Source organism: Haliaeetus albicilla, chromosome 7 (genome assembly GCF_947461875.1).
Source record: "Haliaeetus albicilla chromosome 7, bHalAlb1.1, whole genome shotgun sequence".
Taxonomy (NCBI): Eukaryota; Metazoa; Chordata; class Aves; order Accipitriformes; family Accipitridae; genus Haliaeetus; species Haliaeetus albicilla.
The window spans coordinates 6,582,066-6,597,413 of record NC_091489.1 but is presented as its reverse complement, the minus strand read 5'-3'; the positions used below and the strand labels follow the sequence as shown (position 1 = coordinate 6,597,413).

Here is a 15,348-nt window from a genome sequence, read left to right as displayed (position 1 = left end):
ACTTCGGATGCACCTTATGGTAGCAATGACCTACTCCTGCCATGGAAATTCTTGCAATTCTCATTCCAGATGCCAAAGTAAATATCCATGGGGAAATGAACATGGCATAAACACAGGAATCAAAAGATAGCAATGCAGGAATCTGAAACATGGGCCATATAATTAACTGGCATGTTTTGCAACTCGTATGAACCTTTCAGAAAATTATTACTTGCACAAAGGATTCCCCTAGGCCTGGAGCAGTGCAGGACAGGCCAATTCTCAACTCTCATCTACTTCACTCCCTTTTACTCCTTGTGAAACAGGTGAGTTGTTAGAAGCTGTGTTCTCTTCTACGAGGGTGTGGTCTTGCCTCAATAGACATCTCAGCTCAGTCCTGTGATGAAGCATAGGGCTGCCTGTAATGGAATTGGGAGGTGGGTAAAAGGTCTGGTATGAAGGGAGAATGAGAATTTGACTAAAAGTGGATTCTGAGTTCTGAGCTAGGCAGAAGCATCCTTGAGCCTGGCAGCTCTTTGCAGGATCCTTGGGACCTAAAGGCAAGAAATTATGACTCCCTGCATAGCCTCTACCTCCTCACACAGCAGCTACTTTGAATCTCTCATTGTGGGATGACAAGCTGTTCCTCATCCAATCCCGTGCTCCGCTTTCACGTGCCCTCTCCACAAGGTGCACCTCTGGTGCAGAGACATGTCCTGGTATGACCAGTGCCTGCCATACCTGCCATGCTAGCCCTGCAGCCAAAACACACTGGTCAAGAGCTGCAAGGAGCCCTGTGCCAGTCAGTATAAGAACCCTAATATTCTCATCCAGACATCACCTGTGCTGCTGATCCTGCCTGGACCCCTCCTCAGTCCTACCCACAGGACACAGTTATGGGCTCCTCCACCTACGCCACTGTTAGCAGCATACATAGAAAGCTCAAATTCAAGAAGAGTGAGTATGCACTACGACGGATTGGGACTGGTGTCACCACGCAGGAGGAAAGCAGCACTGCTCGGGATGAACGTGTGCTGTGACAAAGATGCTGCCCTGCCTCTGTCTGTGCGCTGGGTGGCCAGAGAAGTTCACCAGGGAGCCTTTTGCCCTGCTGGGTGTGGCTGTGAGGGTTGTGTCCCTGGCCGCCTCCTTTGTCTCCTTCTGCCCGAGCACTGCAGTTCCAGTTCTGGGAACTGCCAGCAGGTTCCTACCTGCCTGTCTCAGGTGCGCGGCTCCCCTTGGGCAGCCTGGCCTGGCCTCTGACAAGAGGCGGCAGTTGACAAGCGGGCACGAGTGCCTGTGAGGCTGTTCAGGGCCCTTGTGACCAAGAGGATTTTGGAAGGTCGAGCCGTGGCCTGGCTGCACCAGTTGGAGGCTCCCAGCGCTGGAAAACCTGGTTCTGGCACTGGGGAGCCTGGGGCCTGGCAGAGGCGGCTGCTGGGTTCCCTTAGTTTGGCTGAGCAAGTACTTCAACCACAAGGCAATGGGAGTAGAAAGGCTCCCTGGGGCAGAGGTGTGGCGTCCCAGGCAGCCCTCAGAGTGTTTTGTTCCACCCTTTGGGCTGAGGTTTGGAGGCAGCTTTGAGCTGCTGAGGGCGGAGAGCACGCGAGCTGGCAAGATTCAGCTCCCGCTTCCTGGGAGCTCCCTGGGCACCTTGTTGAGTGGAGAGCGTGACACGGTCCAGGTTTTCCCGGCAGCCTTGGTGGGACTGGCAGAGGCTGGTGACACACGCGTGTCAGGCTGGAGAGGAGCAGGGCAGTGGGTTGCTGGGCCTGTCGGCGCTGGAGGGGGGAAAAGGGGAGTCCCGACCCTCCGGCAAAACCGGGAGCTATCCTTTGGGGAGAGCGGAGGCCACAGGTGGCACGTGGCAAAGGATGGGAGACGTGTTGTGAGCAGCGGTCGTGAAAGGGGGGGCAAGACTCTACGCATCTCTTTTGCAGATAGCGCAAATCCTCCTACGTAGTGTTTCTACGTGCATGCCTAGAGAGACAGAGAGTGAGCTGTCAGGAAACAGACCACACCTGCACTTAGACACTCCGCCTCTTCTAGCTGTGCTGGAGGAAATGCTGGCAGCCTGACCGGGGATAGACAAAATCCCCCAAGATGTACAAAGAAGATTCAAGTCTACGCAGGGAGAGCTGAAATGCTGCAGGAGCAACGGCTTGTAGTCGGAAGCCACAAAGGGAGGTGGGCGAGGGAGAGAGAGGCTGTAGCTGGAGAAGTCTTGTGGCCAGGGGTGCACCTGGGAGAGGTGGCAGGGAGGAGCACAGGGGTGTGTGGGGAGCAACCTGTCGTGCAACCACCACCACCACTACCACACCTGCCACAGGGAGAGGGGCCCTCCTGAAGCAAGAGCTGCCTGCCAGGGAGAGCTCCCAGGTGCGGCTGGATGCAGAAGCAGCTCCCAGTGCCAGCGCCACCCGCCAGTGCGGCTGGGGAGACGGACTCCTCGCTCGGGCACGGGTTGGGCTCCCCATCATCCGCAGGGCGTTCTCGAAGGCTGAGGAGGGCCTTTGTGTGCAGGGATGCAGCAAGGCAGGCCCTGACGGCTGCGGCTCTGCAGGAGCCAGGGACATCTTCCTCAGCTGCAAGGGACAGTGTCTTGGAAGGAGCGCACTGCCTGTGTCTCACCGTCCCCTTCCTCCAGGAATGCCGCTGGCTCTCCTTTGTGCCTGCAAGCTCTCCCCAGAGCAACGCCTTTCTGTCTGGCAGCTGGGGGAGCGTCCGGGGAGAGAAGGACCACGCAGAGGCCCAGGCTGGGATGCAGCAGAACTTTAATGAGTCGAAAGAGGGAAAGGAGGTCCTCTGAGTGGCGGCCATGGTGCAGGGAGCACCAGGGGTAGCTAGGAGGCTTTGCCCCTTGGCCAGGGTGGAGTTTGCACCGGGCATCTGCCCGCCTGCCTGCCTGTCCCTGAGAGGGAGGGCGGCAGCAGGCCCTTCCTCGGATGGGGCTTAGCAGGTGATCACAGCCCAGGGGAGCAGAAGACAACAGAGAAAAGAGAGAGAGAGAGAAGAGAGTGAGAAAGAGGCACGTTAGGCAAGGGCCATGTTTTCAGAGAGCCCAGGCGCGCCGCTTCCTGCCTTCCTTTGCAGGTGGAGCCATGGATGCTCAGTCCCTGTGAAAGCGATGGCCAGGATCTCCGTGCTCAGTCCGTGACCGTCTTCTGGGTTCCTGGGGTTCCTTCCGTGGGCCCGCCTGCAGCAGCTTTAGCAGGGGAGGCATGTTCTGCCGCAGTAGCGGCTGGTGATGCAGGAGAGGTCACAGCACCCGGAGTTGATGGGCACTCCCTGACAGCTGAGGATGCTGCCAACGGCAGCGGAGGTGGAGGAGCCCACAACGGTGTTCTGCGGGAAGGAGCTGAGGATGGGGCCGGGCAGGGTCACCACCACGGGGGAGGGCTCGATGACGACGGTGGAGTTCTGGCACTGCCTGACGCAGGGCTCGTTGCAGCTGTTGGCCAGCGGGGTCGGGCCGCAGGGCTGGCAGGGCAGGCACTGGTTGTAGCAGGACATGTTGCGGGGCTGGAGGTGCACCTGGGGGAGAGGGCAGGGAGGAGCACAGGGGCGCGTGAGGAGCAGCCTGTCCGCCCACCGTGAGGGAGCCAAGGCACGTGCTGGCTGGGGAGCTGGAGACTGTGCAGGGAGGTCCACAGGCCTCTTTGCCTGTCCACCTGGGCACCGAGCAAAAGGAGCCAGGCCCAGGAAAGCTCTTTCCTAGCCAAGAGCCCAAGAGTCCCCTCAGCCCAGAAGCAGCCCCTCTCCACGCCAAACCTTCTCCCCGCTTCCCCTCCCAACACAGGCAGCCCCAAGCCCTGGTATAGGACAGAGCTTCCAACTCACTTGCTTCCGAAGGAGAGGAAGGGGAGCAAAGCGGATGAGAGAGCGAAGAGCTGGGGTGGCTTTTATACTGGTCCTGCACTGCCCCAGGTCCAGAGGAAGCCTCTGTGGAAGTAACAATTTTCTGAGAAGCTCATCTGAAATGCAAAACGTCCCAGCTAATGATACGGGCTGTGTTTTGGTTTCCTGCACAGCTGCCTTTTCATTTCCTTGTTTGGCCGTACCTGCTCCTCCTCGAAGGCTCCTTTTCAGTGCTGGGGTGGGAGGCCCAAGGATTTCTGGGACCGGAGCGCATCGGTGCCAGCAGAAGATGAGTCCCAAGTGCCGGAGGGGTCGCGTGCAGGCTGGGGACATTGGCCTGGGGCACTCGTGTGGGCTTGTTTGCAGCCCCATTGGCAGGAAGGGCCCTGCTGCTCCCAGCCCTGCAATCCTGGCCCGGATGCCAAAGGGCTCGCAAGCAGGACGGTGTGCCGCATCCCCTTCCTCCCACCCTCCAAGCTCTCTCTGATGGTCACTGGCCGTTGTCTCCACAGGCGGGTGGTCAGCACTGCTGCTTTCGACACCTTGCCTCCTAATGCTGCTCCGGGGAGGCCTTGGTGTGCCTGTCGGGCCTTCCCTGCTCTCCGGGCTCTCTCTGGCGGTCCCCTACCAACACCAATACCAACGCCATCAGTGTGTCTGGGGCCTTGTCCTGCCCAAGGGTGCTCCAGCCCTGGCCTGCCAAGGGCCTTCCCCGTGTGTCCTCGGGCGAGTCCACAGGTGCTCATGTGTAGGTAGGGGTGCTTGCTCACTTGCCCTTGTGTGCATACTGGAGCAGTGTGAAATGAACACTGTCCTGCTTGCGAGCCCTTTGGCATCCGGGCAAGGATTGCAGGGCTGGGAGAAGCAGGGCAGGGAGCAGCAGGGCTGCTCGTCCTCGAATAGCTCATCCTCTTCATGACTTCTCCATGCCTTTTCATATCATAACTACCCACCTGCCAGCCCCACAAAGTGTGGGGGCTGCCATGGAAAACTCAGTTCAAATGCCTGTGATTTTGACCAGAGACTCCTGTCTCCGTAGAGCAGCTGGCAAGCACCTTCACAGCTCTCTTGCCTTGTGAGCAGCCCTTTATAGTGGAATGGTCTTTGCTCACCAAGTCGTCCCACTCACGGTGGTCTGAAGTGCCCACAGAGCGCCACCACTGACAAGCAAGTCCCAAGGAAGCCCCAACTGGGTTGCACTACCTTGCACCCCCAGAGCAGCCGCCTCTTCACCACGGAAGCCATGTACCCTGTGATCAAGGCAATCACACATACCGCCTGCAAATTACTTGTTTCATCAGAGTAATTCCACATAGAGTTCTTACACATGGGCATTGTGTCGAGAAAAGCCAAGCGATCCCTGCAGATGGAGAACAGCTCAAGAACGACATCCATCAAAAGAGCTCCACAGCTTCCCTTGCCCCGCATTGCCTTCCCTTGATTGACTTTCCCTTCCCTTCCCTTCCCTTCCCTTCCCTTCCCTTCCCTTCCCTTCCCTTCCCTTCCCTTCCCTTCCCTTCCCTTCCCTTTTCTCCTCTGCATGTTTCCCATCCTGCGTGTAGATCCTTCTTCACTGTCAGTGCAATCCCTCCTTCTCCATCCCACCTCCCCAGCTGCCAAAAGGAACCTGCCTCAGGGCTCCCTGTCTTTCCACCATCCTTGTACATCCTGGCGAATACCACTCTGTTTCCCAACTTTCTTCCTGCTTCCTTCACCTTCTGCTTTTGCAGGCGCCAGATCAGTCAGTTGAGCAGAGGCAGTACCAATACTGTTGAAGACGGACACCCCTCTGTCCCGGGAGAGGCTGGTAGCGGGGTGGGTGAAGATCAGGGACCGTGGCCCAAAGAAGAGCACAACCACAGCAAAGTGGCAAGTGCCTTGCGTCTGTCTTCTCCTATCTGCTGCCAGGTGGAGAGCTGAATCACCCCACAGGAGCCCAACAAGGCCAGGTAGCACACCAGGGAATTGGTGCCACCTGTGGAGACAAGGAGCGCACCAGTCCAGCAGCTCTCAGCAGCACAGGCCAGCACCTCTCAGAAGAAGCAGTCAATGACATTGGGGCTGCGGCTGGGCAAACAAAAGTGAGTGCCACTGGTGCCGACAAGGGGAGAGTGGCCCCAGCCCTCAGGCCTGCTACTGCAATGGCACAGACCTTCTGGCGTGACACTGTGGATCCCCGGGGCTGGCACATGGCCACAGATCGGTCGTAGGCCACGACTGCCAGCAGGAAGATCTCAGCGCAGGCATGCTGGTGGAGCAAGAAGAGCCGGGCCACGCAGCTGACAAAGGAGCTTATCTTCTCCACAGATAGGATGTCCAGTGGGGTTTTCAGCACCATGACCAAGGAGTGGCCAATCACCGAGGCCCAGAAACTCAGAATCGTTGAGGTGGGAAGGCACCTCTGGAGATGGTCAGGTCCAACCCTCCTGCTGGGAGCAGGGTCAGCCAGAGCAGGTTGATCAGGACACTGCCCCGTGTTTGGTCTGAATGTCTGCGAGGAAAGAGATGCCACAAGCTGCCTGGGCAACATCTCCGGGGCTTGGCCACCCTCAGAGTAGAAGAGTTTTTCCTCATGCCTAGGCGGCATTTCCTTTCACACTGCTCCAGTATGCACACAAGGGCAAGTGAGCAAGCACCCCTACCTACACATGAGCACCTGTGGACTCGCCCGAGGACACACGGGGAAGGCCCTTGGCAGGCCAGGGCTGGAGCACCCTTGGGCAGGACAAGGCCCCAGACACACTGATGGCGTTGGTATTGGTGTTGGTAGGGGACCGCCAGAGAGAGCCCGGAGAGCAGGGAAGGCCCGACAGGCACACCAAGGCCTCCCCGGAGCAGCATTAGGAGGCAAGGTGTCGAAAGCAGCAGTGCTGACCACCCGCCTGTGGAGACAACGGCCAGTGACCATCAGAGAGAGCTTGGAGGGTGGGAGGAAGGGGATGCGGCACACCGTCCTGCTTGCGAGCCCTTTGGCATCCGGGCCAGGATTGCAGGGCTGGGAGCAGCAGGGCCCTTCCTGCCAATGGGGCTGCAAACAAGCCCACACGAGTGCCCCAGGCCAATGTCCCCAGCCTGCACGCGACCCCTCCGGCACTTGGGACTCATCTTCTGCTGGCACCGATGCGCTCCAGTCCCAGAAATCCTTGGGCCTCCCACCCCAGCACTGAAAAGGAGCCTTCGAGGAGGAGCAGGTACGGCCAAACAAGGAAATGAAAAGGCAGCTGTGCAGGAAACCAAAACACAGCCCGTATCATTAGCTGGGACGTTTTGCATTTCAGATGAGCTTCTCAGAAAATTGTTACTTCCACAGAGGCTTCCTCTGGACCTGGGGCAGTGCAGGACCAGTATAAAAGCCACCCCAGCTCTTCGCTCTCTCATCCGCTTTGCTCCCCTTCCTCTCCTTCGGAAGCAAGTGAGTTGGAAGCTCTGTCCTATACCGGGGCTTGGGGCTGCCTGTGTTGGGAGGGGAAGCGGGGAGAAGGTTTGGCGTGGAGAGGGGCTGCTTCTGGGCTGAGGGGACTCTTGGGCTCTTGGCTAGGAAAGAGCTTTCCTGGGCCTGGCTCCTTTTGCTCGGTGCCCAGGTGGACAGGCAAAGAGGCCTGTGGACCTCCCTGCACAGTCTCCAGCTCCCCAGCCAGCACGTGCCTTGGCTCCCTCACGGTGGGCGGACAGGCTGCTCCTCACGCGCCCCTGTGCTCCTCCCTGCCCTCTCCCCCAGGTGCACCTCCAGCCCCGCAACATGTCCTGCTACAACCAGTGCCTGCCCTGCCAGCCCTGCGGCCCGACCCCGCTGGCCAACAGCTGCAACGAGCCCTGCGTCAGGCAGTGCCAGAACTCCACCGTCGTCATCGAGCCCTCCCCCGTGGTGGTGACCCTGCCCGGCCCCATCCTCAGCTCCTTCCCGCAGAACACCGTTGTGGGCTCCTCCACCTCCGCTGCCGTTGGCAGCATCCTCAGCTGTCAGGGAGTGCCCATCAACTCCGGGTGCTGTGACCTCTCCTGCATCACCAGCCGCTACTGCGGCAGAACATGCCTCCCCTGCTAAAGCTGCTGCAGGCGGGCCCACGGAAGGAACCCCAGGAACCCAGAAGACGGTCACGGACTGAGCACGGAGATCCTGGCCATCGCTTTCACAGGGACTGAGCATCCATGGCTCCACCTGCAAAGGAAGGCAGGAAGCGGCGCGCCTGGGCTCTCTGAAAACATGGCCCTTGCCTAACGTGCCTCTTTCTCACTCTCTTCTCTCTCTCTCTCTTTTCTCTGTTGTCTTCTGCTCCCCTGGGCTGTGATCACCTGCTAAGCCCCATCCGAGGAAGGGCCTGCTGCCGCCCTCCCTCTCAGGGACAGGCAGGCAGGCGGGCAGATGCCCGGTGCAAACTCCACCCTGGCCAAGGGGCAAAGCCTCCTAGCTACCCCTGGTGCTCCCTGCACCATGGCCGCCACTCAGAGGACCTCCTTTCCCTCTTTCGACTCATTAAAGTTCTGCTGCATCCCAGCCTGGGCCTCTGCGTGGTCCTTCTCTCCCCGGACGCTCCCCCAGCTGCCAGACAGAAAGGCGTTGCTCTGGGGAGAGCTTGCAGGCACAAAGGAGAGCCAGCGGCATTCCTGGAGGAAGGGGACGGTGAGACACAGGCAGTGCGCTCCTTCCAAGACACTGTCCCTTGCAGCTGAGGAAGATGTCCCTGGCTCCTGCAGAGCCGCAGCCGTCAGGGCCTGCCTTGCTGCATCCCTGCACACAAAGGCCCTCCTCAGCCTTCGAGAACGCCCTGCGGATGATGGGGAGCCCAACCCGTGCCCGAGCGAGGAGTCCGTCTCCCCAGCCGCACTGGCGGGTGGCGCTGGCACTGGGAGCTGCTTCTGCATCCAGCCGCACCTGGGAGCTCTCCCTGGCAGGCAGCTCTTGCTTCAGGAGGGCCCCTCTCCCTGTGGCAGGTGTGGTAGTGGTGGTGGTGGTTGCACGACAGGTTGCTCCCCACACACCCCTGTGCTCCTCCCTGCCACCTCTCCCAGGTGCACCCCTGGCCACAAGACTTCTCCAGCTACAGCCTCTCTCTCCCTCGCCCACCTCCCTTTGTGGCTTCCGACTACAAGCCGTTGCTCCTGCAGCATTTCAGCTCTCCCTGCGTAGACTTGAATCTTCTTTGTACATCTTGGGGGATTTTGTCTATCCCCGGTCAGGCTGCCAGCATTTCCTCCAGCACAGCTAGAAGAGGCGGAGTGTCTAAGTGCAGGTGTGGTCTGTTTCCTGACAGCTCACTCTCTGTCTCTCTAGGCATGCACGTAGAAACACTACGTAGGAGGATTTGCGCTATCTGCAAAAGAGATGCGTAGAGTCTTGCCCCCCCTTTCACGACCGCTGCTCACAACACGTCTCCCATCCTTTGCCACGTGCCACCTGTGGCCTCCGCTCTCCCCAAAGGATAGCTCCCGGTTTTGCCGGAGGGTCGGGACTCCCCTTTTCCCCCCTCCAGCGCCGACAGGCCCAGCAACCCACTGCCCTGCTCCTCTCCAGCCTGACACGCGTGTGTCACCAGCCTCTGCCAGTCCCACCAAGGCTGCCGGGAAAACCTGGACCGTGTCACGCTCTCCACTCAACAAGGTGCCCAGGGAGCTCCCAGGAAGCGGGAGCTGAATCTTGCCAGCTCGCGTGCTCTCCGCCCTCAGCAGCTCAAAGCTGCCTCCAAACCTCAGCCCAAAGGGTGGAACAAAACACTCTGAGGGCTGCCTGGGACGCCACACCTCTGCCCCAGGGAGCCTTTCTACTCCCATTGCCTTGTGGTTGAAGTACTTGCTCAGCCAAACTAAGGGAACCCAGCAGCCGCCTCTGCCAGGCCCCAGGCTCCCCAGTGCCAGAACCAGGTTTTCCAGCGCTGGGAGCCTCCAACTGGTGCAGCCAGGCCACGGCTCGACCTTCCAAAATCCTCTTGGTCACAAGGGCCCTGAACAGCCTCACAGGCACTCGTGCCCGCTTGTCAACTGCCGCCTCTTGTCAGAGGCCAGGCCAGGCTGCCCAAGGGGAGCCGCGCACCTGAGACAGGCAGGTAGGAACCTGCTGGCAGTTCCCGGAACTGGAAACATTTGTGCTCTGATTATATATACTTGTCTTCCCTAGATTAGGTGTGACGATGGGGGTGGTAGCATGGCAGTGACAGAAACTACTTGCAACTATACCTTTCAACTTACTTCAAATAGCAGTTTCACTATAAATTATTATTAGGGCTGTATTTTTAGCAGCTTTAAAAAGTTAATTAGCAACTAGAAACAAAAGGAGCTGTGAGCATCCTGTGGCCACCTAGATTCCTCTAGCTGGTAAGCAAACACCTGCAGAGAGCAACAGTACAGGACCTCTCTTAATTGTTCGTTGCAAGAAGCAGGGAGACGCTGATGTGGAAGTGCAGGTACAGGCAGTGAGGAGAAACATGCACATGCTGAGTGCAGGGCAAAGCAGGGGGAATGCAGAGCGTTTAGAATGGAAGATCACAGAGGATATCCATAAATTCAGATCTAAGTGAAACAGACATGAAGCAGCATCAGCTCCTAACCAGTTAATCTTGTACACCACAGTATGCCTGCTTGGAGCAAAGCTCTGCCTACTATTTAAGAGCCTTGGGAGGAAGTGGCAGAGGGTTCAGATCTTTTTGGATACTCAGACCAAAAAAGAAGAATTTTTAGGAACAAAAGATAAAGACAATAAGCAAAGCCGCTGACAACAGCTTAGGCTATATTTATGGAAATCCTCAATGCAGTGGATGTTCCCACCAGCAACCACAGTGAAGGGGATCCCATACAGACTGCGATGGCACATCACGCAAGTGAAACATTGGGTATGGTAGGCCTTCCCAGTGGCTCTGAGGATCCTTTCCATGATGGGCTTTGCACAGACACTGCGTTGCTCCAGTGTGTTCTGCAAACAAAACATACACAACAGACGTAAGCACCATCTCAGCAGCGCGTTTACAAAGGTCAGCTGGGTTGGAGGCTGCTGCTGGTCTACTGGGACGCTTTAGGTACTTTCTTTTCATTTCTTCTAGGTAAGTGCAGTACAGGCAACAAAGAGTATGGTATGCTGTTGCACAGGGCCTGGGTCAAGCCTTTAGTATAGTTTGAGAACAGAAACCAGAGCCATCTTTCAGCAGCTCTGGTGCCCATCAGGTGGGTGCATCTGAAACATTACAGCTTCTGTAGCCAAGAGCACGCGAAGGAGTTATGCAGCTTGCACTCCTGGGTTTTCGCCTGTGGATTGCCCAGTCTGAATGACCTTTTGCAGCTGAGTTTATTAGAGACAACCTCCACAGCATGCAGGGCAAAGCTGAAGCGCAAACTCCTGGGGGTACACAGAGACCGCCTAACTGCTCTGTCAATACAGTTCCCATGAAGAATCTTTATCTGCCTTGTAAGAAAATCTTGATCTTCCTCTCCCACCATGGAGACTACTGTTGAGTCTGGGGAGAGAACAAAGCAGTGTCTGCAATGAAAGCATTGCAAGCACAGGAGTTCAGGATGACTTAAACTGTTCATTTATCTCTGGCCCAAGATGTTTGAGATAATGATTGTGAAATGCCAGCCCTAAGGCCATGATCCTTACTGCACAGCTTTTACATACTGGCCTGCTCTTGAAGTGCTGGAGCCAAAAAAACCCACCTTTCAAGTTGGGTCCATTGAATGATTCACCTCATTTCAATCCTCAGCCACCCTTGCAGTTAATTATAGAAACACCAAGATAATTTTGCTTCAGATGGTTGTCTGTGAGCCACACCAGCCCTTCTGACACCAACTGTGCAACTTACTCTTTCAAACCAAGCACGTTAAAGATACATGCCATGAATGGAGGGTGCAACGCACATAGATGCAAACAATAAATCTGTGGCAATGTTTTGAGTCATTTCACTGGACTTTAGGAAAGCAAACTTCACCTATTACTCTTGCTTGGTGCATCTGGAGTTATCAAATAACGTTATCAACCAGTGTTTGAATCTTGGATGAGGTAGAAAGTCTATGATTACAATATTATGATTAAGATAGACAGAAATAAGGGGGGGGGGGGGAATCTAATGTGACAGAAATATAAAAAGCTGCTGGAAGGCAGATCATGTTGACAAACACAGGAAGGCTAAAGTTCTTCTGCTTCCTCATGCAACAAAATTCCCAGGGAAAGTAGTGCTCTGACTGACCACATTGTTATTGCTTCTTTGAGCCAATAGTCTCAGGAGCAAGATCCAGTCCTCACATGTGCAGCCAAAATGTATTGTCAGGAGATGAATCACCCAGGAGTTCAGAGAGTTTACTTCTACACTTCTACATATTTGTTATCGGACATTATCTCTGGGCTGCAAATCACTGGTAAGATACAAACATAGAAATACACAGGTTCGTATCAGAAGATCAAAAGGAGTGGTTTTGGAAAGGTTGGTATGAACAGTCCTGAATTTCAACCCATATGAGAACTGCCTCCCACATTTGTAAAGAGAGCACAGCCAGATCAATGTTGGTTTCAGACTGGGTTTTGCTTTATGCCTTGTAATAATGGGCAGGAAAGAATTATTGCTGGCCTTTCTGTCTGGTTGGTGCCACCATCATCATCATTGTAAAAGTAGCTGGTATGCCAGAAAAAGCAAGGTCAATAATTTTCTCCTTGGGAGAAATAACCTGGCAAATTTACCATTTTGCTTTGCATAAGTGGATCACAGCATCTGAGTCCATATTCATGCTATTCTCTACATTGCCAAGGAAGGAATACAGCACACCTGCAGATACTGATGGAAGATTGTGCCACTCATAAGGCATTTGCTATGACGCCTTCTGAATATGTGCAGGTATGGAGCGTTTGCCTCACCAAGTCACTGCTTGCTTCATTTCCAACAGTTGCCAACAACAGAGGCCAAAGTATGAGAACAAGGCAAGCAAAACGCAGCAATTCCTTAGGCTATGCTTCCAGCCTCCAGCAATTTCTGGCTTAGGGACTTCCTGAGCCAGAGCTTGGCTTCTCTGTACTTAGACTAAAGTGGATGTTTCTCCCATGAACTTCCCTAATCACTTTTTGAATTCTGATAAACCTTGAGCACCCACAACATGGCCAGGAGTTTCATGGCTTACCGACACATTGGGGGCTGATCTGCTAAGCAGTTCCCCTGGTCTGCTACCGCAGCCTATGTAACAGCGCTCCAGACAGCAACACTGAGCACAGCCTACCTGGTATTGTGAACAGAGCGGAAACCTGCAGCTGCAATCCACCCTGCACAGGGATTTAACACCAAACAGCGTGACCTGGAAACGCTCTCACTATGGATCTGATACAACCCCTTACTCGCATGTTTCAGACACAGAGTTTAAGACCGCAAAGGATCATTACAATTATCTCGTCTGACATCTCGCATTAGCACTGACTTTGATGGGAGTTTTGCAGTGACCAAGACAGCAGGTAATCACACTTCTGGATTATACCTTCAGAAAACACGCCTTCTGCTCCCAAATCTCAGCTCCGTCACACTGTTTGACATTCTTGCAGCTAAGTAAGACAAGCATTTTAAATTAACCAACTCATGATTAAGCCTTCTATACAACCTGAAAATCAGACCTGAGAAATTTATTCTTTTTATCCTTCCAAGTCTGTACCAGTGAGGAAAAACAAAGTCATTAGTTTCAGACTCCAGCTCACTCCCTGTCTAGGAGTGTATTTGCTTAAGCCTCTTTCCTTGTTAGAACCCTGGCTCAAACCCTTCTCTTCAAGGTGTTACCAGAAGATGCCAAAGGGAAGCTTCCTTCATTCACACCCATTTGACATCAGGTTGCTGTTAGGCAGGATTTGGCCTGTGGAGCTAACAGGGTTTTCTCTGATTCTCTAATCAGGTTATCCCACATGCCTAAGTGCTGTCCCAGCAGCTAACAACCTGCACAAAGGTATTTCTGCACATTATGGGAATAGCATCCCTGTGGGATTAGAGGTTTGCCTTCTTGATTTTGCTCTCTTTCACTCTTGTGGCACCTCCTGGAGCTTTCAGACCTTCAGAAAGCCAAACAAGATTGTGGCAGTACACCTCCCACGCACACAGCCATCCCACCAGCAGGAAACGAAACTTCCCCAGGCAGGGAGAAGGGGAAGGAAACCCTGGAGGCTGCAGGTTGAAATTTGAACTGGCCAATCGAGACGCACCAGGTACACTGAGGTGACCCTCTCGGCCAATAGGGATTAAACGACCACAGGTCAGATTCAACAGGGGTATAAATGGGGTCCCGCCGGAGGACCTGTTGGAATCAGTCCTCCTCGGAGCAGCGGGTCTGCAGTCGGGGACTCCCCCTTGGGTCAGAGCACTGCCCAAGGTAACTCCTCGAGGGAGAGAGCCCTCAGCTTTTAGGTGAGTGATAGGCGCATTTTGGAGCCATCACTTTAAATCTTGGGGATTCTTAAGTCGGCTCTGTAGTATTAATTCTTTTTACATCATTGAGCCTGTGGTTTTATAAAATGTTACCGGACTTCTAACTAACTTTTGCTGAAGAATGAATCTGTGTTTTAACACCTGTTGGATTTGGTTATGCGTGCATCCATAACAAAGATGAAGAAAAAACCAAACAGCCCTATTTTTCTTCTTTTCTCCCAAGCTGCCATTTCCAGCCCTCTCTGTAATCAACAGGTAGAGCTAAATGCATCTGATGAGCTACACAGAGGGCCTAAACAAGGCACAGAGAAGAAAGATAAGAACCAGCTAGGAAACATCAGACCTAAAGGCTGTGATCAAATTCATGTCATAAAAATATGGACCACCAATCCAGCATGGACTGAGGGGGAAGTTTATCATCTTTTCCCATATTTTTGGCTAAGAAGCAGGGGGTGCCCTTCTTTTTTAGAGACACTTATGTCTCCATATCCAACTAATCTGGGGGCTTTGAAAAGGTTGGGGAAGGAACCATCCATTTCTAAATGGAAGTTTGGCCCAATGTTAAAGGCTGATTCTGGGTCCAGTTGTATAGTATCAGATAGGCCTCTGATCAAGGCATGGCAGAGAATGCAGACCCTATCCGCGGAGAGTATTGCTGTTATTTTGGTCCTTTGAGTTCCGTTAGGGTTTTCTTGAAATAAAATAATTCTAGTCATCATTTCTAATCTCTACTGTTTAACCTTTTCATTAGTGACCTGGAGAACGGATAGAGTGCACCCACAGCAGGTTTGCAGATGGCATAAAACTGGGAGGGATGGTACCATCCCTCCCGTTGAGTCACAAGATTCAGAGCGGACCCTCTTGCTTTCTAGACTCCTCCTCAGAGAAGGGCCCAGGGGTGGCTGGATCCACTCTTAGTCTCAGACTTGGTCAACAGTTTATGTCCTGAAACAGATGAGGTGTAGGGATTGTGGAAAAGGGAAAGGAAAGAGAGAAGAAGACAGAGAGAGAAAAAGGAAGAGAGAAAGATTTTACCGGTCCTGGGTCCAGCGTTGGTCCAGTCAGCCAAGGGGTCCAGTTCCCAGTGGGCTTGCGCACCTGGGGCTTCAGTCTGTGTCCTTTTATCATCCTTGCCCCT

General features: G+C 54.5%; 2 protein-coding genes and 1 pseudogene across 2 annotated transcripts; 1 reads left to right on the top strand and 2 right to left on the bottom strand.

Moving 5' to 3' along the window:
• Positions 1-2,736: 2,736 nt before the first annotated feature.
• On the bottom strand, positions 2,737-3,953 carry LOC138685805 (feather keratin Cos2-3-like). The gene is given in 3 exon segments (XM_069786163.1): positions 2,737-3,513; positions 3,820-3,912; positions 3,915-3,953. Coding segments are annotated over 3 exon segments (459 nt in total). The 3' UTR covers positions 2,737-3,186.
• Positions 3,954-4,387: 434 nt separating this feature from the next.
• On the bottom strand, positions 4,388-6,424 carry LOC138686233 (olfactory receptor 4E2-like; annotated as a pseudogene).
• A 691-nt stretch (positions 6,425-7,115) lies between these two features.
• Positions 7,116-8,332, top strand: LOC138685806 (feather keratin Cos2-3-like). Its single transcript, XM_069786165.1, is given in 3 exon segments — positions 7,116-7,154; positions 7,157-7,249; positions 7,556-8,332. Coding segments are annotated over 3 exon segments (459 nt in total). The 3' UTR covers positions 7,883-8,332.
• Positions 8,333-15,348: the final 7,016 nt, after the last annotated feature.